Genomic DNA, 26747 nt, shown 5'->3' with positions numbered 1-26747 from the left:
TTACAATTCAAAGACAATCCGAAGCCTCACAGCTTGCAGAAGGGCACGGAGCTGATTTGTTCTCACCTTGAACTGTAAGTATTTGACAACATGTGCTTATATTCAATGCTGCCTTTCTTGAGTGTCATGGGGTTGGGGGTTGGGGAGCAGGGTTTCAGTAAGCCTACCATATTTACAATCTCCTACTGTATTTGTGTGACATAACTTGTACTGCATGCATCAGAATACAATCCCCTAAATTAAAGGTACCAGCAGTGGGGCTTACATCACTGGTGAATGCAGGATAGTGCAAGAGTGGCACCTTAGAGGCATAATACACATGTAATATGCTGAGCAACTAAGAACTGTATGAGCTAACTCATTAGAGTGCACAGAGAGGAGTTCTTCATGAAATTCCCTGAAAACTGGACAATTCTTAACTACCCTTTGAAATGGTCCCGTAAACCATTCAGTTCAAGGGGCAATTATGGATGGGCAATGAATAGTAGCCCAGTCAGTGATGCCCACATCTTATGAATGAATTCTTAAAAATCCCTGAAATTGAAATTCAACCAAATTTTTAAAATTCACCCCATTGTTCCTCATTTCCTCATGAGACGTGATAGTTTAGTGCTATTACCGCTGGACTGTTAATCCAGAGACCAGGTAACATTCTGAGGGCCCAGGTTCAAATCCTGCCATGGCAGATGGTGGAATTTGAATTCAATAATAATCTGGAATGAATAATTTAATGATGACCATGAAACCATTGTCTGCTTATTTAAATGTCTGCTTTGCACATCCCCATAAAGCACTAATATCCCAAACACTGAAGTTGGACATTCTGTACAAGTGTGTCTGATTGAACACTGTCCTACTCTTGGAGACTTATTTCAGAAGGAACCATTATTAGAGATACTATCGTAGGCGATATGTTGATTAAATTCAGCTCTACTGGTGATATTCTTGTAAGTAATGATAGTTCAGAAAGCACCCGAAGGGTTACTAATGAAGATAAGGACTGTACCTGTTCACATTGTCTGGAAGAGTTGGAGCATAATCCCACTTACATTCCACAGCAGCAATATAATAAATCCATTCCATTGACCTGCTTTTGGTTACAGTTGTTCGCGGCAAATAGTTAATTTGTATGTGATTGTCCTCCTCATCTTCAAATTCATAATAATTACTATCAGTCTCCTCTTCCACTTGCTTAGTTTCCAAAATTGAAGCATTATCTTCTTCACAGATTCCCTTGATATTAACGTAAGCCTTCATTCCAGCTGTTGTACAAACAACAGCAAAGAAAGACGTGAGAATTTGTCATGTACTTCCAAGATAGCAAGTAGACCATTCTCTTGAACAAAATATCCCTATTAAGTAATTCCCAATCACTGCATTTATATTGATCAGTAACATCAGTCAGCTTGTATTTGAAGAACTCAGTTAGCCCACTGTAGTCCTCACAAACCACATACAAAATTTTGCGAAATAATTCCATTCTTCTTAAAGTTTGTGGATTTTTCTTAATAGATTTTCAAGTCTTTCTAATGCAAAATATTATAAGAAAAATGGAGTAAATCTCATATTTTCCTAAATGCTGAAAGCACAAGTGTTTGTAAGTATTTGGATACTTGTCATCCTGTAAATTGACTGTATGGGCTTGACAATAAAGACTGAGCACTGATGTGCCATTGAAAGTGCAGTTGAGTGGGAAACTGAACCTCTTAAACCCTAAGTATAGGTTTCTTCCGTTTGATTTTGCTGGGCAGCCCAAACCTTGACTGGTGCTATTGGGTTGCCCAATTCAAAGAAATACTTGGAAACCAGGGAAGCAGAGTACTTTTCGTGAGACAGGCTTCTAATGTCTCACCTATATATATATGCAGGTGGGCAACTTAAACACCCACCTCCCTCAGCTTGCATAGAAAAGAAATCATGGTAAACAAAGACCCAACCCACATTTTGTTCCACTCAGATCTGCCTCCCTTAAGCTCATATCTTCCCAGCATTCAGAGATGATTCATCTTGGTTTTGAAAGTAAATCCAATATCCTCATACTGACATTTTATTGGATTCACCCAGGTAAGAGATGGAAATGTTGGGGATTAGAATACATTCAGATCTGTCAAATAGCAGCAGAGAAGGTAAGCACCGTCTGTACAAGATCCATTAAAACCTGCACTGTCCTATTAACCTCCTTTAGGTCTTGTGTTAGAGACAGAGTTAAGGACTTTATACTCTGTCTCTTTTGCCATAACCTGAGCAACAGATGAGCATCAATGTGACATTTCCATTTCCTGTATAATCTACCTTTATGATGTATTAGTGGGAGTACCCATATTTACCACATTGTGAGCAGTTATGGATCTCTTTGTTGGATTGCCTCAAACTAATTTCATGTAGATTCTGGCTTTTTAGTATAGGCATTCATTTTATTCTACTAGGTAGTATTCAGACTCCTGTACGAAAGCTGTTGCAAAATCAATTACTGTTTTTACTAAAGTTGAGGACTTTAAACTTTACAGTTCCTTGACAAGCTGTCATAATGATGTGGCTCCTTTTGTTTAAAGAACTGGTAGTTTATGTGCTGGTTCCACAAATAGACATTGTTTCATGGCATTAACTTGGTATAATTCTTACCTTGTTGATGTTTTGGGTTTTGGCTGCTCAGTAGCCATTTGCTTTCATAACTTGGGATCATTTCTGCTGTCACAAATGCAGCTGGAGCCAATTCAACTGAGACAACTCTGTGGTCACGCAGTAGAAGCCCATATCCACCAAAATAAATAGAGTACAACTCTGGGGTCGAGCCCATAGCTATTAAGTGCCAGCTGACGACTTTGTTCTTGCAAATATTCAGATCTGACAAGCAGTAATACCAAAATAATAAATGTCTTTTGAAGGCAGATAAAAAGAAAGTCAAATCTTAAGCATTGTATTCGTTAATGTTTGAGGGTAGAGTCAGATCCATACCAAATAAACCAAAATGCATTAAACTTGAGACTGAAATTCAAAATTTCCAAACACCTATTTCCAGCAATAAGACCAAACAGCATTCCTAGCACCAAAATAATCCATAGGTCAAATCTTCCCAATCCTGAACAACATGGTGGGAAAGTTGGGAATGTGGCGTGAGGTGGCCAGTAAGTTTCTTCCCAACATCAAGAAGGAAAAGGCCCGTTTTCCAATAATGTTGTACTGCGAGATGAGATTCATCCTAGTGAATGGTAAGAGACCTATTTGTATGAAAACCTCACTATGTTGTCATCTTGCCTAATTGATATACAGTTTTCTGTTCTCCTATGAGCTGGTAGTGTCAAAATTATTGAGTGTTGTTGACGTGTGGGCTGTCTAGATACAGCATGAGTCACATTTATACAGGACAGTTCCAATAATTTTCATACATTATTCAGATATTAACAGGTTTCTGATACTAACAGATCTTGATATTCTTATTTAGTAACAGTGCTGAGAAATGTATTTTTACCAAGCTGCAATATAGGAAGTTCATGTGGAGTAAATCAGTGAATAAGAACGTTTAACTCTAATAGAATGTAGAACCAGTCAGCAATTTAATCCAGAGAGATCAGGGCTGCTCAGCAGCTCAACAACATGTGCCCATCTTTGATTCATTTCCCTGGATGCCCTTCAATCTTAGTAATGAAAATTTCAATCATTACAGCACTACTGCCTTTCAAAGCAACAATTTCAGAGTAACACCACCTTCTCTGTAGACATTGTTGATTTCTCTCCTGAATAATCTAGTTCTAATTTTCAGATTTTTGTGGAATATTTGTTCTGAATTTCCAAACCAGAAACTTCTCTACTCAATCAAATACTTCATAATTTTTGGCACTGCTACCAGATCACTCCTTGTCTTTCAAAACTGAAGGAATACAAGCCAGGTTTATACAAGCTGTTCTCTTAATCTAACCCTTGAAACCCCAGAATTATTCTGTGAAATGTGCACTGTACTCCCTCAAGCTCAATATAACTTTCCAGACATGTGGAGTCCAAAATTGAAAGCAGATTCCAGATGGGGCCTGACCAAAACACTGTACAACGCATATCATTTTTTCACTTCTGTATTCCCAAACCCTTGTAATAAATTCCAATATTTCGTTAGCCTTTTTTTGTTTAATTATTGTGTTTAATTATAATTTCATACTTTAATAATAATGTGCCATCATGAATAAATAAGCACTCAACTCTAAGGAATGTGTTTGTACTAACCTGGTAAGGAAACATTGGTATACCCATTTATTGAATACATCCTCCCTTTGAGGTTCTGACGGCCAGGAAGTCTGTATCTGATCCTGTCTGTTTCAAGATACATGCTTTTACTTTCATCAATGATCGAGAACAAAAGCACAAATTCCTGCCGATCCATTTGCTTCCCAAATTCGTTTAGAGACCCTGAAGTGACAATATTTACAATTTAGGAATTTGTACCATTCAAATAATATATTTTTTATTCAAAGATGCAGAACAAGTTAAAGCAAAAAAGAAATGTTAAATAAGTTACATACATTGACTTAGAAAATAGATTACAGTGTGTAACTGTACCTGTGTATATGCAGATCAGGTTAACTCAGTTGGCTGGATGTCTGGCTTGTAATGCAGAGTGATACCAAGAGCATGGGTTCAATTCCTGCACTAGCTGAGGTTACCACGAAGGATTCTCCTTCTCAACATTTCCCCTTGCCTGACATGTGGTGACCTTCAGGTTAAACCACCATCAGTTGTCTCTCTCTCTGTAATGAGAGAGCAGCCCTATGGTCTGATGAGACTTTGGCAACTTTACCTATATGCAGCTAATCGATAACAGCAGACTATACAGACAAAAATAGTTTTAGTAAAGCAGCAGAATTAAAGGAGATGATTTAAGTTCAATAGTAGTGGGGTTAGAGAATGGGAGAGCTAAACTGGGGTACATCAATTTCATCTGATAACATCAGCAAATGGAGCCTAGTGGTCTTTGCTGCAAAATATCACTTGGAATAGACAGACAAAGTTTAACAGTGAGAAAGTTGAATATTGGCTGGAATTTTACAACCCTCCCAGAAGCTGACAGTCAGGGATTGGCTGGGTTGTTCAATTGGGTGCCAAAGGAAGGGGTTTCCGTGCCAGCAATCCTCTGCTGGAATTTAGTGACTGGCTTGGTCAGTGGTGGGTGGCCTGCCTGGATTTGGTCCAATGGAAGCCCTTCAATAGCCAATTAATGGCCACTCCTCTGTCTCTACTGGGAGTCCAACTGTGGCTGCCAGGTAGACCATAGTGGCCTGACTGGGGCAAGAGACAGCAGGCAGAGGCTAGTTCAGCTCTTCATCTGGATGGAGTGAGGAGTTGGGGTGATGGTGGGGAGGGGGAGTGGTTGTGGTATGGCACCATGCCACCGCACACAGATTTCAGTCTTATTCCTGCATCTTATTCACACTCACCTTGTCTGCATACAAGCATTGCTCCAATTAAACCTGAGTTGAAATCCCTCACAGGATCCACGTATGAAGAGTACGCATAGGTAAGACAATCGGAATCACCATTCATTGGGCCAAGATTGTCAGTAATTTCCCAGACGTACATGTATTCACCTTTGGGTGGCACTATGTCATCTTTCTTTTCGGGCATGGATGTGTGATCATTGTATGAAGCTCCTTGGTACAGAATGTTCTTAATTAGTTATAACTCACATAAAGATATACAGACATTCTGGAGCAAAGGAATTGTAATAACCAGTTTGTTAATGTGTAGTAAAATCACCTTAACTATTAAACTGTCAAACTGTATTTATTTTATTGCCTTGCATAATGGTTTATGACATCTTTTTTATACTTATATTAGGAACTATGACAACTTAAACATCTGCTTATAATGGTCTGAGTTAGCCCAATTGAGTGAACCTCAACCCAATCTTGTTTCAATATCACCATGAACACGACAGTGCGATATTTAGCATCACTGTGCCAATTAATAGACCTGTTTGTTTATATTGAATTTCATTGTCATTTAGTCAAATGGTGCTGTGAAGAAGATGAAAGTATAGTATCACGATTTTTGTAACTATTATTTGGGAGTGAGGTAATTATTCTATTTGCTGATGGTGTAGTAGGCTGGGTGCGTTTACATTCCATAGCTATTAATGGAGAGGGTTTATCTGCATTCTTTCAACTGCAATCAAAACAGCCATGATTCTTTCTGCTTGTATTGTCCAGTCACTTAACTTGAAGGCAGGTAGACATTTTTTAACAATGCAGTGTGAAAATTTATGTCTATGTCTCTGCTATTCCAGTGGTAGGTTCCAACCCTCTGGGGTATTCCAATGTTCCATAAAAATGATTACCTTGGATTCAGGCTTTCATAAATTCCACAAAGTTAGAATTCTTCATTCTCTTCTGTTTACCTGACTTAAATCTGTCAAGTTGTACATATAATGGAAAGCTTATTCCTATAATTGGGATTAGGGTTTAAAGCTTAATATGTAAAGACAGAGAATTTCTTTGTGCTTGTTGATTCTCATATATTTGCCAATCTGAAAAACTGGTGAAAGATGACAAATGCTCCTGAATGTAAGACTCTGACACACACTGGTATTGAAAGTAGGAGGGCATAGGCTTGTCATCATTCATATTCTGCAAGTCCATCCAACATTCTGCACCTTTCATCATGAAAAATTATGGGACAATTTAAGTGTTTCCTTGATAGCAGGAACTGCAGATGCTGAAGAATCTGAGATAACAAGGTGTAGAGCTGGATGAACATAGCAGGCCGAGCAGCATCAGATGAGCAGGAAAATACAATACAAGCAGAAAGAATCATGGCTGTTTTGATTGCAGTTGAAAGAATGCAGATAAACCCTCTCCATTAACAGCTATGGAATGTAAATGCACCCAGCCTACCAGACCACCAGCAAATAGAATAATTACCTCACTCCCAAATAATAGTTACAAAAATCGTGATACTATACTTTCATCTTCTTCACAGCACCATTTGACTAAATGACAATGAAATTCAATATAAACAAACAAGTCTATTAATTGACACAGTGATGCTAAATATCGCACTGTCGTGTTCATGGTGATATTGAAACAAGATTGGGTTGAGGTTCACTCAATTGGGATAACTTTTTCTGAAGAAGGGTCTAGGCCCGAAACGTTAGCCTTCTTGCTCCTCTGATGCTGCTTGGCCTGCTGTGTTCATCCAGCTCTACACCTTGTTATCTCTTATTTAAGTGTTTCCTTAGTTACTTTTGATGAGATTGTGTACTCTTGTAAATATGTATATTCTTTTGTGTTAGATATTTTCAAAGTATTTTGGAAATTATAAGTGCAGTTGTCACAAAGTCACTGGTATTTTGTTGTTGTGTCAGCTCGACTCAGAAATCAGGAGGCTATGGATTCAAGCCGAACTCCAGCATTTGAACACAAACACTTCAACACAAGATGTCAAAGGTGTGACTGTTTTTTTGAAGCACTGTCTCATAATAATGATGTGAGTCTAATTTGTCATCTCAGTTTTGAAACCTCAGATATATCATTATCATGGATTTTTTGATCATAGAATCCCTACAATTTGGAAACAGGCCCTTCGGCCCAACAAGTCCACACCGACCCTCAAAACATCCCACCCAGAACCCATCCCCCTTTAGCCTCCTTAATCTACACATCCCCTGAACACTATGGGCAATTTAACATGGCCAATCCACCTAACCTTCACATCTTTGGACTGTGGGAGGAAACCGGAGCACCCGGAGGAAACCCACGCAGACGTGGGGAGAATATGCAAACTCCACACAGACAGTCGCCCAAGGGTGGAATTGCTCCCGGGTCCCTGGCGCTGTGAGGCAGCAGTACTAACCACTGAGCCACCATATATCTCTTATTTATTATCTATTACTATAAGAGTAACATTGCTTTGTTAGGCCAGTCATATTGATGCTAAAGAAAGTGAAAACGAGTTTTGTAGCAATGATTTCCCTTCTTGATTTTCAATAGGCACAGACTCAATATATAAGTGAACAGAAACTCATAATAAATATTCATATCATGGATATATTATCATTGTCAACTTTATGGCTGATATCTTTTATTTGAAACATTATATGGATAATTATCTGAAAGCCTATCAAATAAATATATTGGACTCACCTTCTGACATCTTCCAGTAAGAGATCCCAAATGGGTGAATGCTGAAAGGCCGCGAAGCTAGGTTCTTAAAGTGGATTATTACTTTGTCATTGACTTCGGCTCGAATTGTGGGACCAAGAATCCCTAGGAAATACAAATACCTATTACTTCTAGTTGTGTAAATGAATAAATAGAATGTTTTAATTGTTGTATTTAACTCCTGCATTGTTTTGTTTTATCTGTTGTTTTGGGTTCATAGGGCAATGTCGAAAGAGTAAGTAGGTAGGACTCGGAATGTGTTGTGTTACCACCAAGTGCCTTATCTTAATAAAACCTTTTAATATATCAAAAATTATCCTATGAGCTCTATGTCATTTAATTTATTTTAATAAAATATATTCTTGATATTGTGCAGGACTTGCAAGGAAGTTGCTGCAAAGGATCAAGCTGGTGGAAAGTCAGAATAATAAACAACAAACAATCTGACATAGTGTGAAAGAGAACAATTAATTGGGATCAGTGACTTTGTCTTACTGCTCATTTCTCACTGAGCAATAGAATTTTCCAGATATCGTAGATTTTTCTGTCTCACCTTTGCTGAACTCTTCTGAAAATAACCAATAACTAGCAGACATATAAATTATTGCTTATAGGAGGAGAATAGAGATGTTTTCCTCAGCTGGAGCACAAATACAGAGCATGGGAACCAGTATCCAGGCCCAAGTCAAAGAGAAAATACTTTCCAAATCCCAGAAGGAAAATGTCTGTTGTATTATGGCACAGGTTCTCCACTATGTGCCGTGAAACAGTGACATCACAACATGTGAGGTTCCAGCATGGATGTATCTGCCTCACCTTCAGTCATTCACCTTATGTTACAGAGTAGTGTAGTCAGTTGTTGCAAATAGTTAACTTTGGAAATAAACTTCAAATATACGACTGAAGAAGAACCAAACTATGTTGTGTGAATGAACATATAATAAATTATAAATGGCATCATTGTGGCAGTATATGGGTACTAGAAGACCATGTACTCTAAAAGCTGGTATCAATAATTGGGCCCTAAAAGTTAGTCTTGACAGTCTGTTCACAGCAGTAAGTAAGAGCTGAATGGTAAGAGGTGAAAAAGTAACAGCACAGCAAATAGTTGTGAAATGTGTTTTTCTAACAGTCATCTATCATCTGTCCAAATACAGAGCTGAAGTTACAACTACATCCATGATCAAAGGCTACAAACCTGTGCTGGAGCTCGACAATCTTAACAGAAGCAAGACACATCTGTAAGTACTCTCTCTCTCTCTCTCTCGCTGTCCTTAAAAGAAACAAAAATGGGAGGCATGTCTGACTCCATGGAAAAAAATTGGATTTTTAAAAGGACCTGAAAGGACAGCTCCAAAGTGCTTCGAGAAGAAAACGCAGCTTAAAAATACTGAAAATGTGGTTTTCTACATTAAAAAAGGCTTGCCTGAGTATAGCCATCTGTTGATTCTACCATTTTTCCTTTTCAAATCGATGTAAAAATAGAAAAATGCCCACCTGATCAGGTATGTAGCTTTGGAGGAGCCTCAGCCAGTGCCTGTATCCAGTAAAAACTGAAAGAACTGCGGATGCTGTGAATCAGGAACAAAAACAAAGTTGCTGTTTTTGTTCCTGTATCCAGCAGCTATGACATTCATGCTCCTGTGGGTGGTGGCACAGACTGTAGGGAAGATAAGCAAACTGACTAAATCATTGTCGTACAGAGTACCGTTCAAGTGGGAGGAGAAAAGAGAAATATAGTAGTAATAGAGGATAATACAGTATGGGAATAGACACTGTTCTGTGTAGCCCATCTGGTGCCAAGGTACAGAAATTTCTTTGGGGCTGTGAAGAAACTTGGAGTGGAGGGAAAGGATCCAGTCACTGTGGTACACGTAGTTGCCAATAATATAAGTAGGATGAGGAATGAGGTTCTACCGAGGGATCTCGTAATTTGTAATGAGGCAGGATTAATAAGAGATGTGGCTAAGGATGCTGTAGAGCGTAGAACTCACAACATTACAGGATTTCAAATTCAGTATGAGGGACAGCAACTTGAGTCTCAAATAATGTCATTTACTGAAATAAGAGTAATTACAGAGGAAGTTCTCTAAAGCAAACTGGGAAAATAGACTAAGGGGCAGGTGAGTAGATGAGCAGTGACAATCAATTAAGTAGATATTTCATAATGCTCAAAAAAATATTATTCAGGTCAAAAAATGAGGACCTGAATGAAAAGGATAACCCACCTGCAGTGAACAAAAGTGGTCGAGGAGAATATTCAATCAAAAACTTAAGTGGCAACAATTTGTGATAGGTCTGGGAATTGGGAATTTTGCCTTGGAACTAGCAATAGATGGCCAAATAGTTAATAAAAAGGGAGAAGAATGACTATGAAAATAAATTAGCAAGAAATATAAAAATGAACAGCATATGCTTCTATAAAAATATGAAGAGAGTTGCGAATATGAGAGTGGGACTCCTAGCAAGTGTGGCTGGGGTTTGATGCTTGGAACAGGAAAACGGCAGAAAATTTAAACCAATATTTACATTGGTTTCCATGGTGGAGGACACTGTAAACATCTCAAGTATAAAAGATAAGCAAGGTGCTATTGGGAGTAAAGATCCTGTAACAGTCTCTATCACAAGGGTCAAAATATTTGATCATCTAATGGAATTAAAGACAGACAAGTCGCTAGGACCTGATAGCCTGCAGCAAAGGAATTTAAAGGAAGTGGCTTATATTTAGGGTGGCACGGTGACTCAGTGGTTAGCACTGCTGCCTCACAGCCCCAGGGACCTGGGTTTGATTCCACCCTTGGGCAGATTGTCTGTGTGAAGTTTGCACATTCTCCCCGTGTCTGCATGGGTTTCCTCCGGGTGCTCCAGTTTCCTCCCACAGTCCAAAGATGTGCAGGTTAGGTGGATTGGCCATGCTAAATTGCCCGTAGTGTTCAGGGATGTGTAGTTGAGATGGGTTATAGGGAGATGGTCCGGCTAGGATGTTCTGAGGGTCGGTGTGGACTTGTTGGGCTGAAGAACCTCTTTCCAAACTGTAGGGATTCTATGATAGGCATACATAGGTAAAAATATTTCAGAACTCACTGGATTCCAGGAAGGTTCAAGTGACATCCTTGTTGAAGAAGGGAAAGAAGCAGAAAGTAGGAAATGTAGGCCAGTTAGGTAAATGCTAGAATCCATTATTAAGAAAGAAATAACAGGATCTTTAGAAAAGGTTAAAATAATCAAATAGAGTCAACATGATTTTGTGAAAGGGAAATTGTGTTTGATGAGTTTGTTAGAGTTCTTTGAGGATGCAACAAGCAAAGTTGATAAAGGGAAACAAGTAGATATAGCTTCTTTTGATTTCCAGAAGACATTCAACAATATGCCATTTAAAAGGATATTCACAAGACAGGAATTCACGCTACTGGGGACTAATGTATTCACATGGATTGAGGATTACTTAACACACAAAAGATGGAGTCAGGATTAATGTGTCTTTTCAGGTAAGAAAGACAGTGTGGCGTGTCACAAGATCAGTCATGGGACCTTAATCACTTATTATCTATATTAATGACGTTGAGGAGGGCAGTGTGTAATATATCTATATTTGCTGATGATACAAATATAGCTGGGAAGGCATATTGCGATGCAGGTTAGAGTTGAAGTGAACAATCTGCAAGAGAATATGGATAGGTTGAATGAGCGGTCAAAAATTTGGTAGATGGAATTTAATGTAGAAGTTGTGAGGTCGTGCACTTTGGTAGGAAGAATCATAAGGCAGATTATTATTTAAATGGACAGAGACTCCAAAGAAGTGCAGCACAGAGGCACCTGGATGTTCTTGAGCACGAGACATGAAAAGTTAGCACATAGGCCCAGCAAGTAAGTAAAAAGTCAAATGGAATTTTGCTGGGGTGTTGGAGTTTCAAATAGGGAAGGTTTATATACTATTTGGTCATTGTGTGTAGGAAAGTATTCACTGACACGGAAGGCAGTTAAAAAAAATTCTCTAGGCTGATTCCTGAGATGAAGGTGTTGATCTATTGCGATTGGTTAAACACGTTAGACCTTTATTCAGAAAAGTTCAGAAGAATGAGTGCTGATTTTATTGGACAAATAAGATCCTGGGGATAGAAGTTGAGAGAGTAGATGTTGAGGATGTTTTCACCAGTGGGGGAGTCTTTAACTAGGGGATATAGTTATGAAATAACGAGACACCCACTTGGAACTGAAATATGAAGGAATTTATCCTTTCAGAGATGAGTGAATGTCTGGAATTCTCGACACCAGAAATTTGTGGAGGTTAGATCATTGGAAGTATCTCAAGTGCAGGTAGATAGCCCTCAATTCCTTGATATTTCAAAATCTGCCAGAAGCTGAGATGAAAGAGGATTTGAGAGCTGGGACAGTTCAGTCATGATCTTTAGAAAGATGGACCAGGCTTTGAGGGGCTGAATAGCCTGGTCCTATTTCTTATGTTCTTATATTCTTGTGATATCATCACTCTACTTTTGTCATGAATGCCATCTATAGGCAGAAAATTGCTACTACAAGACTTTTTAAAGAGACGCTAACATAAATTTACGAAGAGCAGACAAGCTGACAAAAACTCAGAAACACACTACTACATAATACTACTTCTTACACTGGCATTTTAAGGTGCAAAGAGATGGAAAGCAAATATTTAATCGTGGATTGGTACACCTTTGAGCTCCTGTCAGATCTTCAGTCCTTCAAGGAAAGAAAGAACCAATCTTTACTGTATAGATTGTCATTCTTTATCAGTTATCTGCCAATCAGTCATACTTCTTTTTGTTTTAGATACTGGTGGGTTAAGAAGAAATAAATCCTCTGGTGCCTCTGATGATGAATGCAAAGATCCTATCAATTTTTTTCAAATTTTACAAGATTAATTTAAAGTTCAGGTGAATTTCAGGATGCGTAGGCTGAGTTCATATCATACTGCCAACCAGGTGAAACAATCCACTGGTTTGTAGGCAGCTGTTGATGGAAATCTAATCTCATGAAAGGCTAATAGGACTTGTCATTTCTTTTACAGCTATCCAATCTTCTCTATAATTCACTTCTGGACAAACATAAGGCATATGCCATTGACACACTACCACACAAAGAATGAGGTTCAAAACCATAGCAAGTGCTTGACTCTGGAATAACTATAACAGTCATCAACATGTTCAATGGAACTTCCAAATCTTGCATGAAATATGGCATGTTTTACCCATCAAGACAGCATCTCGCATTTTGTGATATACGCAAGTTAAGTTCCACAAGAGGTTATTGGGCTATAATGTGTAGAAAGTCTAATCACGCAGAGAAACTCAAAGTGCAGCAAAACACTCCAAGCAGAAACTGAGGAAAAGCCAATGAAGGAGCTATGCAAAAGAAACTGAAACTTCTACCTTTGGCCTGCAAGCATGTTAATGAAGTCAAAGAGGTAACAACAATGTTACAGCTTGCAGACACCAGTCTGCATGTGGTCAACCTGATACAACACACGGACATCATCAGAAAAGTGAAAGCATTTCCCTCCAGTCCAAATGATATATCCCAGAAGGAATGGACAACGTGCACTAAGTGCCAAGATTGACACCGTTGCAAATCCAATCATCAACGCTTTACAAATCTTACATGAGAAGTATTCAGGAAACTGGCAAAATGTGGTGTAATCCACACAGCACAAGCTAACTGCTTACAATCGCTCCAACATCCTGTCTGTGTGAGAGACCATATATTTTCTTTTTTGTGACTATAAACTGACTATAAAAAGCTATTACTGAAAACCAGGAGAGATTTTTCAACTTAAAAATTCAAGTTTTGCATTTTGTTGAGCTGTGCAATGCAATGTTGAAGCAGTGAAAGAGAAAGTTTGAGACTGCATTACACAGAGAATCTTTCAAGTTCAGGCAACTCTGCCTGACAACAGTTCTCTTATTGGTTGAGCTGCAGTGTATTACAAAGCTCTAAGTGTCAGGAAAAGGAACACTTCTAGAACCTGTGGACAGAAAGCTTCTCTCTCTCTTTAGGAAAAGACCAAAAAACCAAGAAAACTTAAAATCTAAAATAAGAAAAGTCCTGCGTCCACTTCATCAACCGTTGAATCAAAGAATGATCATCATTCTACAGACAATAGCATGCCATCATTGCAAACCTCAAAAGGACTGTGAATGGGCATGTGTGTATTTGGGATTTTGAAGGAGTATAATTGAAATTACATAAATTAGTCACCTTTCATTTCACTGTCCTTTTAAAGTTAAATATGTTACAATAAATAGAGGTATTTTTCACTGTTACTGGGTAATCCAATGTAAATTGCTTTAGCCTGAGTAGCAGTCAGTCAGACAGATTGGTTATTTGGAAACAGTAGGAATTGCCAATGCTGAAGTCTGAGATAACAGGGTGTAGAGCTAGATGAACACAGCAGGCCAGGCAGCATCAGAGGAGCAAGAAAGCTGACGTTTCGGGTCTGGACCCTTTTTCAGAAAAATGACCTTCTGAAGAAGGGTCCAGACCCGAAACATCAACTTTCTTGCTCCTCTAATGCTGCCTGGCCTGCTGTGTTCATCCAGGTCTACAGATTGGTTATTTGGGTAGTTTCGTCAGGATTTTACACGGTTATATATTTAATGATAGCAATGTGGTATGATTATTGTCATAATCTTTCTGGTTATGTTAACGCATGCATTGCCATTATCCATCTTAAATGCCAATGTGGATCCTTGGGACGGACACCAGAAACATTTTACACTTTTGAAATTGATTCACCAGCTATTATTGGTCTAATGCTATGCTTGGACCTGTATATTATTATGATCCATGAGGTGACAAGTCAGTTAGTTACAACAACGAAGATCCTACACTGAAACATTGATCTTGTACATTTTGTCACGATCAAGCAGAGCAGATCCAGCAAGCTACATCAGGTGATAGCCAGCTGCAATAACTCAAAAAGACCATCATCAATAGATGGCCTGAATGCATCCAAAAGGTGCCCGAGTTAACACATTCTCTCTGCCATTCAGGGATGAACTAGGACTCCAAGAATATAATCTTCAAGGCTAAATAACTCATAATCCATAAACTCTGCATCGAGACAGGCCAGACCATACACATATAGGTCTAATGGGTGCGGAAAAGAACAAGAGATGGTCACATGAAACTTTACATTGATAGGCCAAATGGCCTGCTTCCGCACTGTAGGGATTCTTTGATTTCTTCTATGAGTCACAATGAAATAGTTACAACGAGAGCAAAGTCCTATTGATCGTAATTTTTTAGGGCAAAATTAATTGATAACGTCACATTCCTGAAAGCTTCTTATGTCTCAGACTGAGGTCTCATTGCGTTGTTGTTTTCATATTGAACTCTTTGTCATTTTCTACAAAAAAGGTTGAATATGCAGTTAGCTGAGTTGGCTGATTACAGCCAACAGTAGCAGTTAGGATATTACAATTGGTCTGAGCACCTATAGGCTAAGGAGTCAAAAATGAGCTCAGGTTTCCTCTTCTGATTAATATACTGTCATCCTGTTAGAAATGCATAGTTGTTACACAGCATGATAACGTCAGTGTCCAAATTACCATTGTGTCTTTGATCGATGATGCATAATTCAGATATGTGATCAATTTCTTTGCAGGAGTTGACCATTGCTCATTACTCTTACAAACACCAGTGATACTGTTGAAAATTCACAAATCTAGGCAGGTTTAGGTTTATCTATAATCTCATACTCAAGTAGAGAAACAACTATTGTATTGAGGGTTAAACATTGACCACTTGTGAAGGACACGTGAGGGCACGTAATGTAATTCAAACCACATTTCAGTTAATGTCTACGCATTTAGGCTAGGCAGGGACATGAGGGTCAAAAACTGAGGGGAAAGGAAAGAGTGACAACAACTGTCGGATACTGTATAAACAGAAACTCAATTCACATGAAAAAAAAACATGTCATAATATGACCCTTCATATCTTCTAGCAAAAAATTAACTATGTATTTGAGTTATTATGTTTATTGTTTTTGGCTCCTCTGAGAGGATGCTGTCAGTTGATGGATCTGCCTGATAGCTGACTGTGAATAGCATAAGACCTGAGCTATTGAACTTGGCAATGGCCTTCATGAAGAGTTGAATGACTCAGAATAGATTGTGAGACAAGGGACAAGGTTAGACTGAGGCAATGTGCTGTGAAGATTTCTGAGTGCATGTGATGGATTAGTGTTGTATAATCTTCTCTGTATCATTCCAGTTTTAGTATATTTGCTCGCTGAAGCAAGCATTATGTACTTTCACACTGAAAGTGGTTCTCACAAACATATATACGTTCACACAGGGATACAGTAAATTCTGGAACAGTACTGAAAAGAAATGCACTGTTGGAGAAACCTTCTCACACTGATTTGAGGACCCAATCAAGAACAGAAAAATCCCAGCAGTTAAATACATTGGGAAGACTGCACTGCCACATAGATTTGGAAGTCTGACTTCTGTTGCATAGTTACTGATCTCAGTGATATCACCGAACACAGGTAGTAAACTCAACAGGGCCATTTTTTTCCTGGTTGCGAGAGGAATGGTAGAGTTCTTTGCCTACTGCCACTTCCTCCTAATGGATAGTTAAAGATTTCTTTGTAATGCTTGAGATCAGGTCTCTCAGCTTCAGTTTGTGTGCAGCCTGAAGTGAATAGAGGAAAATAAGACTCAGAAATTTCTTTGAATCAGCAAAAGATGTGTAAAATTAAAAATAAAAATATCCTGAAATAGACTCCAACTTTTCTTTATGCTATACAGTGCTTTTATATAGAACCATGTGAAAGTTATGGCACAGGAAGAGGGCACCACGTCTGCCCCAGCTTTATAAATTAGCTGCCTGTTCTAATCCCACTGCTGGTACCTAATCTGTAGCTTGCAGGTTACAGTACTCCAGATGCAAATCCAAGCTCCTTTTAAATGAGTTGTGGGTTTTTGCCTTGGCCACTGAAATTGTGCAGAGAATTCCAGAAACCAACCACTCCGAGTGAAAAGGATTTTCCTCATCTCCCCTCTAATTCTTCTACCAATTACCTTAAATCAGTGATGCTTTGTAACTGACCTATCTGCTCTACCCAAGTGCCTCATTACTTTGAACACATCAATTAAGTCTTCCCTTGGCTTTCCAATCTTTCCTCATAGTTGCAACTTTTAAGCCCTGGCAATATAAATGAACTTTAATTGTTGAGGTTTTCTTTTCAAAATTAGATAGAACAAAAAAGATTTTCTCAGTAATTACTTCTTTCTAACCAGTCCTTGCCACTCAATGCCTCCTATTTTTCCTCACCTAACTTAATTGGCAAACCGTCCATTCCGTTCTTCTTTATATGCTTGTCTCAAACTTTCCTTTAAAAGCACTCAACTATTTCCTGTGGTAACAGTTTATTAATATTGTTTGGTAATTTGTTGTGGTACTCCTTGGTTTTGACAATCCCAATTTGGAATCATCTGCTAATTTATAAATTCATTTTTGATTCCAAAATCTACATTGTAAATATGAATTGTGAACAACAGTTGCCCCAACACAGGATCTTATGAGCTACCTTTGGCCGTGCTGAATAGCTACTTTTTATCCAGATGTGATCTTATGATTAGGTGCAGGAGTAGGCCGTTTGGCGCTTCGAGCCATTCAATAAGATCATGGCTCATTATTTGACGTTTCAACTCCACATTTCCACCTACACCCAATAACCTAAATCCCTTATTCGGCAAGAATCCATCTATCTCTGCCCTAAATATATTCAGTGACTCTACTTCCACTGCTCTCTAGGAAATTTGTGACCCTCAGAGAAATTAAAGTTCCCCTCAAGCACCATCTTAATTGGAAATACCCTGAATTTAAATGTCCCCTAGTCCTAGTTTCTCCCACAAACTTTCAGCAACCAACCTGTCAAGTATTTTTTCTTTATTCATTCACAAGGATAAGGGTGCCACTGGCTCTACCAGCATTTATTGCCCATCCCTAATTGCCCAGAGGACAGTTAAGAGTCAATCACATTGCTGTGGGTCTAGAGTCACATGTAGGCCAGACCAGGTAAGGATGGCAGTTTCCTTCCCTAAAGGACATTAGTGAACCAGGTGGGTTTTTCCTGACAATTGACAATGGATTCATGGTCATCATTAGACTCTTAATTCCAGATATTTATTGAATTCAAATCCCACCATCTGCCATGGCGGGATTCAAACCCAGGTCCCCAGAACATTACCTGGGTCTCTGGATTAACAGTCCAGCGATAATACCACTCGGCCAGTGCCTCCCCTTAGTGTCTTATAGGTTTCAATAAGATCACCTTACATTCTTATAAAGTCCAGTGGATACAGGTGCAGACTGTCCAATATTTCCTTCAAAGACAACAATGCCAATCCCAGATATTAGAACTTTCTCTGAACTGTTTCTGACATATTTATATCTTTTCTTAACAGGTAGACCAAACTGGTACTCCAGATATGATCTTACTAACATCATGTACAACTCTAGAAAAACATGTCTGCTTTCACAGTCCGTTCATGTTGTAACAAACAATACTATCCCATTTCCATTACTAATCATTTGCAGTACTTGTCGTTCATTCGTGGAACATGAATGTCTCTGGCAGACCAGCATTTATTGCCCATTTCCAGTTGCTCACTAACTTTTACGATTCATGGACCAAGACTTGAGCTGACAGGTGGCAATTGAAGTTCATTCCATACAAGATACAAGCAGCAGCCATCTCCAACGAGACTTGTCATCGGCCATTGACATTCAACGGCATTACCATTGTTGAAACCTCCACAGTCAACATCTTAGTGATTGCCATTGACCAGAAACTGAACTGGGCTAGCACTATAAATACTGTGGCTTCAAGAGCCCATGAACAATGAATGAATTTAAAAAACCCAGATCCCTCTGCACCTCAGATTTCCACAATCTCAATTCTCTGTTGTGCAGTACTAATTATCCATTCTGCTACTTGCTCCTGACTCTGCAGCTCTGATGTTATTTCATTCATTTTCTACGTGATAATTTACCAAATGTTTCTTTGGAAATCTTGATGTATTCTGTGTATATTAACTTGCCCTTGTCTGCACTAGCAGTCATCACATCAAAAAATTCAATGATGTTGGCTAAGCACGACTTTCCCTTATGATATCCATTTTGACCATTAAGTCTACACTTTGAGTTTTTACTGTTCCGAAAGAGAGTGTTTAGTGTTCAGAATTTCAATGTTATAGGTGTTGTTTTGGTTGTTAAGTAATGTCTGCATCATATTTCTGGTGTTAGTCGTGCTGGGTGTTATTGTGAGTCAGGTCTTAGTTTGGGTACAGGAAGCCTGCCTTACAAAACACAGAGTGAGCTGTCAATAAATGTGTAATGCTTTTTTCCACTGCAATTTTGCAGATAGCGCTCCAGCTAATGCCCTCTTTCAACCTTGCACAATTGAACAAGAGTATCAGGAAGGAACCCCACCCACCAGCTCATAGCAGTGATATTAAAATGGATTATCAATTACATTCAGGTTAGTTATATAATAAAACAAAGAATTATGGATGATGGAGATCTGAAACAAAAACAGAAATTGCTGGAGAAACTCAGCAGCTCTGGCAGCAACTGTGGGAAGTAAACAGAGTTAACGTGTTGAGTCCAGTGACTCTTCATCAGAACACTGGTTTTACTTTCAGATTAGTCCCTTATCGATATCTACTGGCTGTTGCTGCATTTATACAAGTGTTTGATATTTTTGGTTTTTTTTGAAAGCTGTTGAAGTCTCCAGGGAACGATGTAGCACATACTGAAAAAATTTGTTCTGACCACAAGGCTTCTGCACAGATTACTTGCTCCCAGTTATGGGTGCAATAGTTTGGCCTACAGCATGGTAGGGGGAATAGAGAGAGGCAGTGCAGAGGAGGACAACCTGTTGGAAGAAGGAGGAAGTGGAAAGGGAGGAGACCTGTTAGCTGGAGGACATGCCTGTCAAGAGTCTTCAGGAAGCAGTTCACCTACTTCAAACCTCAGCAAGAAACAGTGTGTGAGTAACTCTGTTTTTCTGATGAAATATGCCACCCGATTACGCACATCTGCAGCATCAGAACAGGGTGAGGTCAACACTGTCAGTGGCTATGAATATGATTGCAATGATGTATCATTGTGTGTCTGGCTCCATCCAGGCTGGAACAGGCAAACTTGCAACATCTCCCAGTTTGCTACCCATTGCTGCATTGAGGAAAATAATTGAAGCTTGGTGTACAACGAGAGTTGAATGTACTTCAATCTCTCTTAAAATACACAAGCAGGAAAAGTAAAAGTGCATCTCTCCCTAAGTTGTTAGCTACATTGTGATGCCTTATATGGACTAAAGGAACGAGAGGAATACTTAGTAGTCAAATCCAAAGTTCAGAGAAAACAAAAAAAAATTGTCTTTTCTCCCTCCGGCTGAATATGTTTCACAAAGATGGGGCAACTGTTCAAGATTGTCAGAAAGACTATTTTTAGAACTTTCTCAATTAGCAGTATCAGACAAACCAACAAAGCAATCCCACAATAACTAGAGAGATTAAATTTGAGTATATTCCATCACTTGCTGAGATATTAAAAACTATCCAACTGAAGAACAATGGGTTCTGGATAATGTTCCTCCAGCAATCAATAAAGCTGGTGGTCAAAAACACTTGCTGAAGTTCGCAGATACTTCCAAATATCTGGGAAGAAGAGGTAATTATGACTTCCACATTGCCATCATTGTATCACTTTTCAAAGAAGGTGCTAAATCAAATTGTGGAACTTATAGAACCATATCCCTCCATCCACTGTGGGCCTCCTGAACAGCTTCCTATTCGTCAAATATTCCATATTTCCAGAGATCCAGCATAGTTTCCAGCCATCCAGAAATACTACTGATATGATCTTTGTAACTTGACAAGTCCATGGGAGAGTCTGCAGTAACACAAAGAACTCTATGCAGCCAAATGTTAATCACTAATGCTTCTCCCGCTGCCCTTTCATTTTTATCATCTTTCCTGTAGATCCTATAACCTTATATATTTCGTTCCCAGACCTGCCTATCTTTCAGTCATGAATCAGAACTGGCTACCATGCCATAATATTCAGGTTGAATTTGTGTCTGCATTTTACTCCATCTGTTTGGTCAAAGAAGCTTATTTGAACCATATACCATAAGCTGCCCTTCTGCTCTAACACTCTTTTTTCTTTGACTGAGTTTAATCACTTCACATTTTTAAATCTTTTCCTTTACCAGTAATGCATATAGCACAATTACTGATTATTATTCTATCCTCTTCCCTTTTGTTTGTTCTTGAATTAGCACTTAGCTTTATCATTTCCAATATGCCTACAAGTCGGTTTATGCTTGTACCGGGCAGGCAAGGTGCCACATGTGGCTTTCAATCATGCTTACAAATGATTGTTCCCCTATTAATTGAGTTCTCTACATCTACCATATTATGTTTCTCATCCTTTTCCTTGCTTTGGACAAGCTTCTGCTCTGAGATGCCATGGCCTGCATTCTGGCTGTTCTCCCGACAGTCATGACGTTTACCTTCACAGGTAACAAATAGTTTGTATGTGTTTAATATGATGAGGTTCTGCACGTCTGCATTATCTGTCTTACTTGGATTTCCTTCATACTGTTGAGTACAGGTTGCACCAACCAGGTTCAGAACCTACATCTTTCTACAAGATATGACTGAGGTCTGAAATTGCTCACATACTGTCTCCCTCCCTTACGTGTCAGAGTGTCTCCAGCTCAATGACACTGAGGCAGAGGATTTAATTTATACTGGAGATGTGTTCAATATGGACAGTCTCTGTCTCCAAAAAGTCATACGTCCTGCAGCCCAGACAGAAAACATGCCCTGCCATAACTCAGTTTAGATTATTCATATCTACTTTTTAAGTTATTGTAGGTTGTTTTTCATACCAATTTGCAAAAAACCTCTAAAATCACTGGATAAAAATGTCATCCATTTCTGTCCAATTAGCATATGATTGATTGCAGTACCAGTAAATGCAACCCAAAGTTACCGTTCACCAATTATTTTTACCTTCCTTGTGTTACTGAATGTCATACTGTACTCTTTGTCACAATGTCAAAGCTCCAATAAAGCTAACATTTCAAACCAACTTTATAAATTGAAACATTCAATATTCCAACAAATCATCCTCTACATATGCTCGATGCCTTTATTCCATGTATCTTTGCCTGTCCTCGTGCTCCTGTGCGTTGTTATCCAGTGGCTGCAGTATGGCAGGTAGACACCTGCTGACTTGCAGTGGAGGAGACCGCAGATAACCTTGCAGGACAATATCAAGAAGCTCAGGCCTGAGAAAACTCAGAATCAGTTTCCACCACATCAGCATGGGCGGCAGTGATCTCAGCTGGCTGGCTTGCTGATGGACATTGGTGGAGTAGGAGAGTAGGAGCCATGGGATCTGCCAACCTGAGTTTGTGTTGCCTGCTAACATTGCCACTTCCTTGAGATGTCATAGCGATATGTTAAAGGACAGGTAGCTGCACTGCTGTGGCACGTTGCTAACCCCTTTTCATGTTTGCATCTGCAGCTATGATGACAGCACACTCTGAGTTTATGTGTGAGCAAACTGAGGCTGCACAAGAATAATCTGAGCTACCGTGCAGCATGTTAGTCACATGATTAACACTAAGCTCCATATTATCATCATTAAAATGAGCAGGCAACTCGAAATGTAGAATGTTCTGCACTAATTTTCAAAGGATTTCGATTTTTTTCCCTCACCACACCTGCACCCCAACCTTAACTCCAAGATCTTTCTCTCTTCTTTTCCTTTATTCCTTTACTTAGCTTTTTCTTTTGTCAATATTGGCTGACTAGTTATATAATTCCCTGGACATGTTCTATCTCCCTTCATGAATGTAGGTACCTACCTCTCAGTTCACTGACAATACACTTTTTCCTAAAAAAAATTCTATTAATTATATGCAACATTTCCTCTTCTACCTCTTCCCCAGATTATTTTAAATACATGGATGCAATCTGTCTGGATTAGAGAATAGTTAGAAATGAGTCTGGGATTCCTGGTACTGAACAATCAGTATGGTATGTCCACTGCAGTGCTGGTTAAACAGCAATTCCTCTCCATCAGGGAGCCCATTGCTGTAGTTACATCTAAAAGACCCATGAATACCTGAAGCAGGAGTGAAAGAAGAACACCAATAATTTGGTAATGACATGTCGATGTTCACACGAGATGAAAACATTTCTTACCCATCCATTTGGGCCTTGGTTCTGGTGTGAGGAATGAAGAATCTTTGAATTCCACAAAAATTGCCTTCCTGTACTGAGGGATCGTTCTGGAAGAATAAAATGACCTGCGCAGAAATCGACATTTAAGCATTAATTTATTTCGTCAAATGATTGTATTTCGAGACCATCTCTGATTATCTCGTGACTTCACAAATACTGCTGCCAGCCAGGCTGCAAGAATGTTAGCTCCAGACAGTCTTTCCCTTTCTTACATTTTGTGTCTCACCATGCTACCACGACCGAGGTCAGAGCTCAGGCTACTGCCACAACACTACCAAGTGCCCTACTCAAGCAATATTTGTTACAAGTTAAATACAGTTGCAAAAGTCTAATCAAACTCTGAATTATTGTAAAAAAGAAACCACAAAGACTGCTATGACTGCTGGAAATCTGAAACAAAATAGAAATTGCTGGAAAAGCTCAGATGTCTGGCAACACGTGTGGAGAGAGAAACAAAGTTAACATTCCAGGTCCAGAGACCCTTCTTAAGAACCATGCTCTCCACAGATGCTGCCAGACCTGCTGAGTTGTTCCTATAATTTCTGTTCTTTACTATTATGTTTGTCCATAGGAGGATCCCAGATTTGTATAATGGTTTATCTCAGTATATATGGCTAGTAGATCAAGCAAATCTTGGACAGGTAAAATAGTAATTAGAATTTTTAATTCACAGTCTGTCAGACTGCTAATCAGTGCAGAAATTTGCCCTTTTCTCCAAGAAAAGAATTCAAAAGTACAAATGCAAAAACTATCACTTAAAATCAGTAGTTGTAGGGAGCATTGCAATAGATATTTCACATTGATGATATTACCATACAAAAAAGTTTAAATTCTCACCTCACATTTCCAGCTCCTAACCCTAGTAAGAGATCGCTGTTTCTGTAATCCCAGTTAAACTCCACTGCAGCGATGTAATGCTTCCTCACAGTCGCTGAAGAATCTTTGATCAGGAGAAGGACCAAAAACACACAAAAAGCCAGTGCTCTCATTCTGTGTTTGGCAATTAATGCTTAGAAAATGGTCCCGTCTGTGGCACAGTTTCTTACTTGTTTGCTAAGTACAAGAGTCACACCACAATCAATTAAGGTTGGACTACGGAAAATAACACTGATTCTTTGAAGAAAGCAAAACATCCCCAGGAAAGCAACCTAATGGCAGGAACTCTCAAGGAACATTGGGTCAGCTTTTTGGCATCAGCTCAAAAAATATTACACTTTGCAATTAGCAAGAAATATCCAGAAATTGACTAAAACCACCAGGAAGTATCTAAAACATAATTTTTTTCTTCTTTATTCATTTAGGGGATGAGAGCACCATGTCTAGGCCAGCATTTATTGCTTATTCCTAATTGCCCTCTGTTATGAGCCAACCACATTGCTGTGTGTCTGGAGTCACATGTAGGCCAGACTAGGTAAGGATGGCAGTTTTCTTCCCTAAAGGACATTAGTGAACCAGATGGGTTTTTCCAACAATCGGCAATGGACTCATGGTCATTATTGGACTCTTACTTCCAGATATTTGTTGAATTCAAATTCCACCATCTGCTGTGGCAGAATCCAAACCCAGAACATTACCTACGTCTCTGGATTAATAGTCCAGTGATAATACCACGAGGCCATTGCCTCACCGATTGCACAAGCTAGTTTTAAAATCCATGCAACACTCTTGCTGTGATGCAAAAAGGAGAATTAATACATTTCTAGCTGACCTAAGGAATGCAACCAGGATCTGTTTAGTCATCAGTAACACTTTTCAAACTGCTAAGGGGTCAGTTAGATCAGTGTTTGGTCAGCTGGTTTGCAATACAGAGTGGTGCTAATGACATAGGTTCAATTCCTGCATCAATGGAGATTACCATGAACTGACTGTCCTTGTCAACCTCTCCCATCACCTGGAGTGTGATGATCCTCAGGTTAAACCACCACCAGTCATTTTACTCTAATGAGAGAGCTGTGCTGTGGTTTGGTAAGGTTATGGCAACTTCACCTTTCCAAATTAACAAGCAAAAAACTATCCAAGTATTTTTCTGTTTCTTTGAGTTCACTATCTGTCATGTATTGACAGCAAAGGGGAGGAGGTGGCCTAGTGGCAATATTGCTGGACTGTTAATCCATAAGACCACGGTAATGTTCCGGGGGTCCAGGTTCAAATCGTGCCATGTGATTAAAAATCTGGGATTAAGAGTAAAATGATGACCATGAATCCATTCTCAATAGTTGGGGGAAAAACCCATCTGGTTCACTAATGTCCTTTAGGGAAGGAAATCTGCTGTCCTTACCTAGTCTGGCATACATGTGACTCCAGACCTGCAGTGATGTTGTTTACTCTTAACTGCCCTCTGGGCAATTAGGGATGAGCAATAAATGCTGGCCCAGCCAAAGGCACCCTCATCATGTGAATGATTAAAAAAAACTTTCAAAATTTAATGCTACGGAAGCAAAATTGATGAAAGTGAGTGCGAATAGCTTTGAATTGTTTAGTGTCCAACCAGAGCTAGTCCTGTTCATCATTGGTGAGGCCCATCGGAACTATCACAATGACTAGCACCAATTGAAGATCACTGTGCTGAACCTGTGGAAATGCATAGATTCATACAGTCATAGAGATGTACAGCATGGAAACAAACCCACAAGTCCAACACATCCATGCTGACCAGATATCCTAAATTAATCCAGTCCCATTCGCCAGCATTTGGACCATATCCCTCTAAACCCTTCCTATTCATGTACCTATCCAGATGCCTTTTAAATTTTGTAATTGTACCCGCCTCCACCACCTCCTCTGGCAGCTCATTCCATATCTGCACCACCCTCTGTGTGAAAAAGTTTCCCCGTAGGTCCCCTTTAAGTCTTTCCCCTCTCACCTTAAACCTGTAACGTCTAGTTTTGGACTCTTCTACCCTGGAGAAAAGACCTTGACTATTCACCTTATGTGCCCCTCACGATTTTATAAACTTCTATAAGGTCATCCCTCAGCCTCCGATGCTCCAGGGAAAATAGCCCCAGCCTATTCAACCTCTCCACTATAGGTCAAACCCTCCAACCCTGGCAACATCCTTGTAAATCTCTTCTGAACTCTTTCAAATTTCACAACATTTTTCCTATAGCAGGGAGACAATCTTCCACAACTTCCATCAAAGTACTTGTATCAAATATTTGACAGCATCAAAGTGCTTTGAAAAGGGGCTGCATGCTCGCTGACATGGATATGCTGACACTTTGGAGCATGTCTCATTTTACGTCAATTTGGGTAAGTCTTCACCTCCTTCACCATACTTTGCATCTTCAAGTCA

General features: G+C 39.2%; 1 protein-coding gene across 2 annotated transcripts in view; it reads right to left on the bottom strand.

The window, feature by feature from the left end:
• f8 (coagulation factor VIII, procoagulant component) overlaps positions 1–24513 on the bottom strand; it is a 76805-nt gene extending 52292 nt beyond the window's left edge. Inside the window, exons 1-7 of one of the 2 annotated variants that reach the window (XM_020533297.2) lie at positions 24293–24513; positions 23417–23520; positions 8127–8249; positions 5424–5636; positions 4216–4398; positions 2623–2844; positions 1007–1262 (exon numbers count right to left, since the gene is read on the bottom strand). In XM_020533297.2, the coding sequence (XP_020388886.2) occupies positions 1007–1262; positions 2623–2844; positions 4216–4398; positions 5424–5636; positions 8127–8249; positions 23417–23520; positions 24293–24444 (1253 nt within the window). In that variant the 5' untranslated portion in view covers positions 24445–24513. Of the gene's footprint in view, positions 1–1006; positions 1263–2622; positions 2845–4215; positions 4399–4548; positions 4564–5423; positions 5637–8126; positions 8250–23416; positions 23521–24292 lie in introns of those variants that run through there. The other variant, XM_048605457.1, reaches the window with a different exon arrangement.
• Between the last annotated feature and the right edge of the window lie 2234 nt (positions 24514–26747).

Source organism: Rhincodon typus, chromosome 14, assembly GCF_021869965.1.
Source record: "Rhincodon typus isolate 14 chromosome 14, sRhiTyp1.1, whole genome shotgun sequence".
Lineage (NCBI taxonomy): Eukaryota > Metazoa > Chordata > Chondrichthyes > Orectolobiformes > Rhincodontidae > Rhincodon > Rhincodon typus.
Note: the sequence above shows the minus strand (reverse complement) of the source record. Positions and strands in the feature narration are given on the sequence as shown.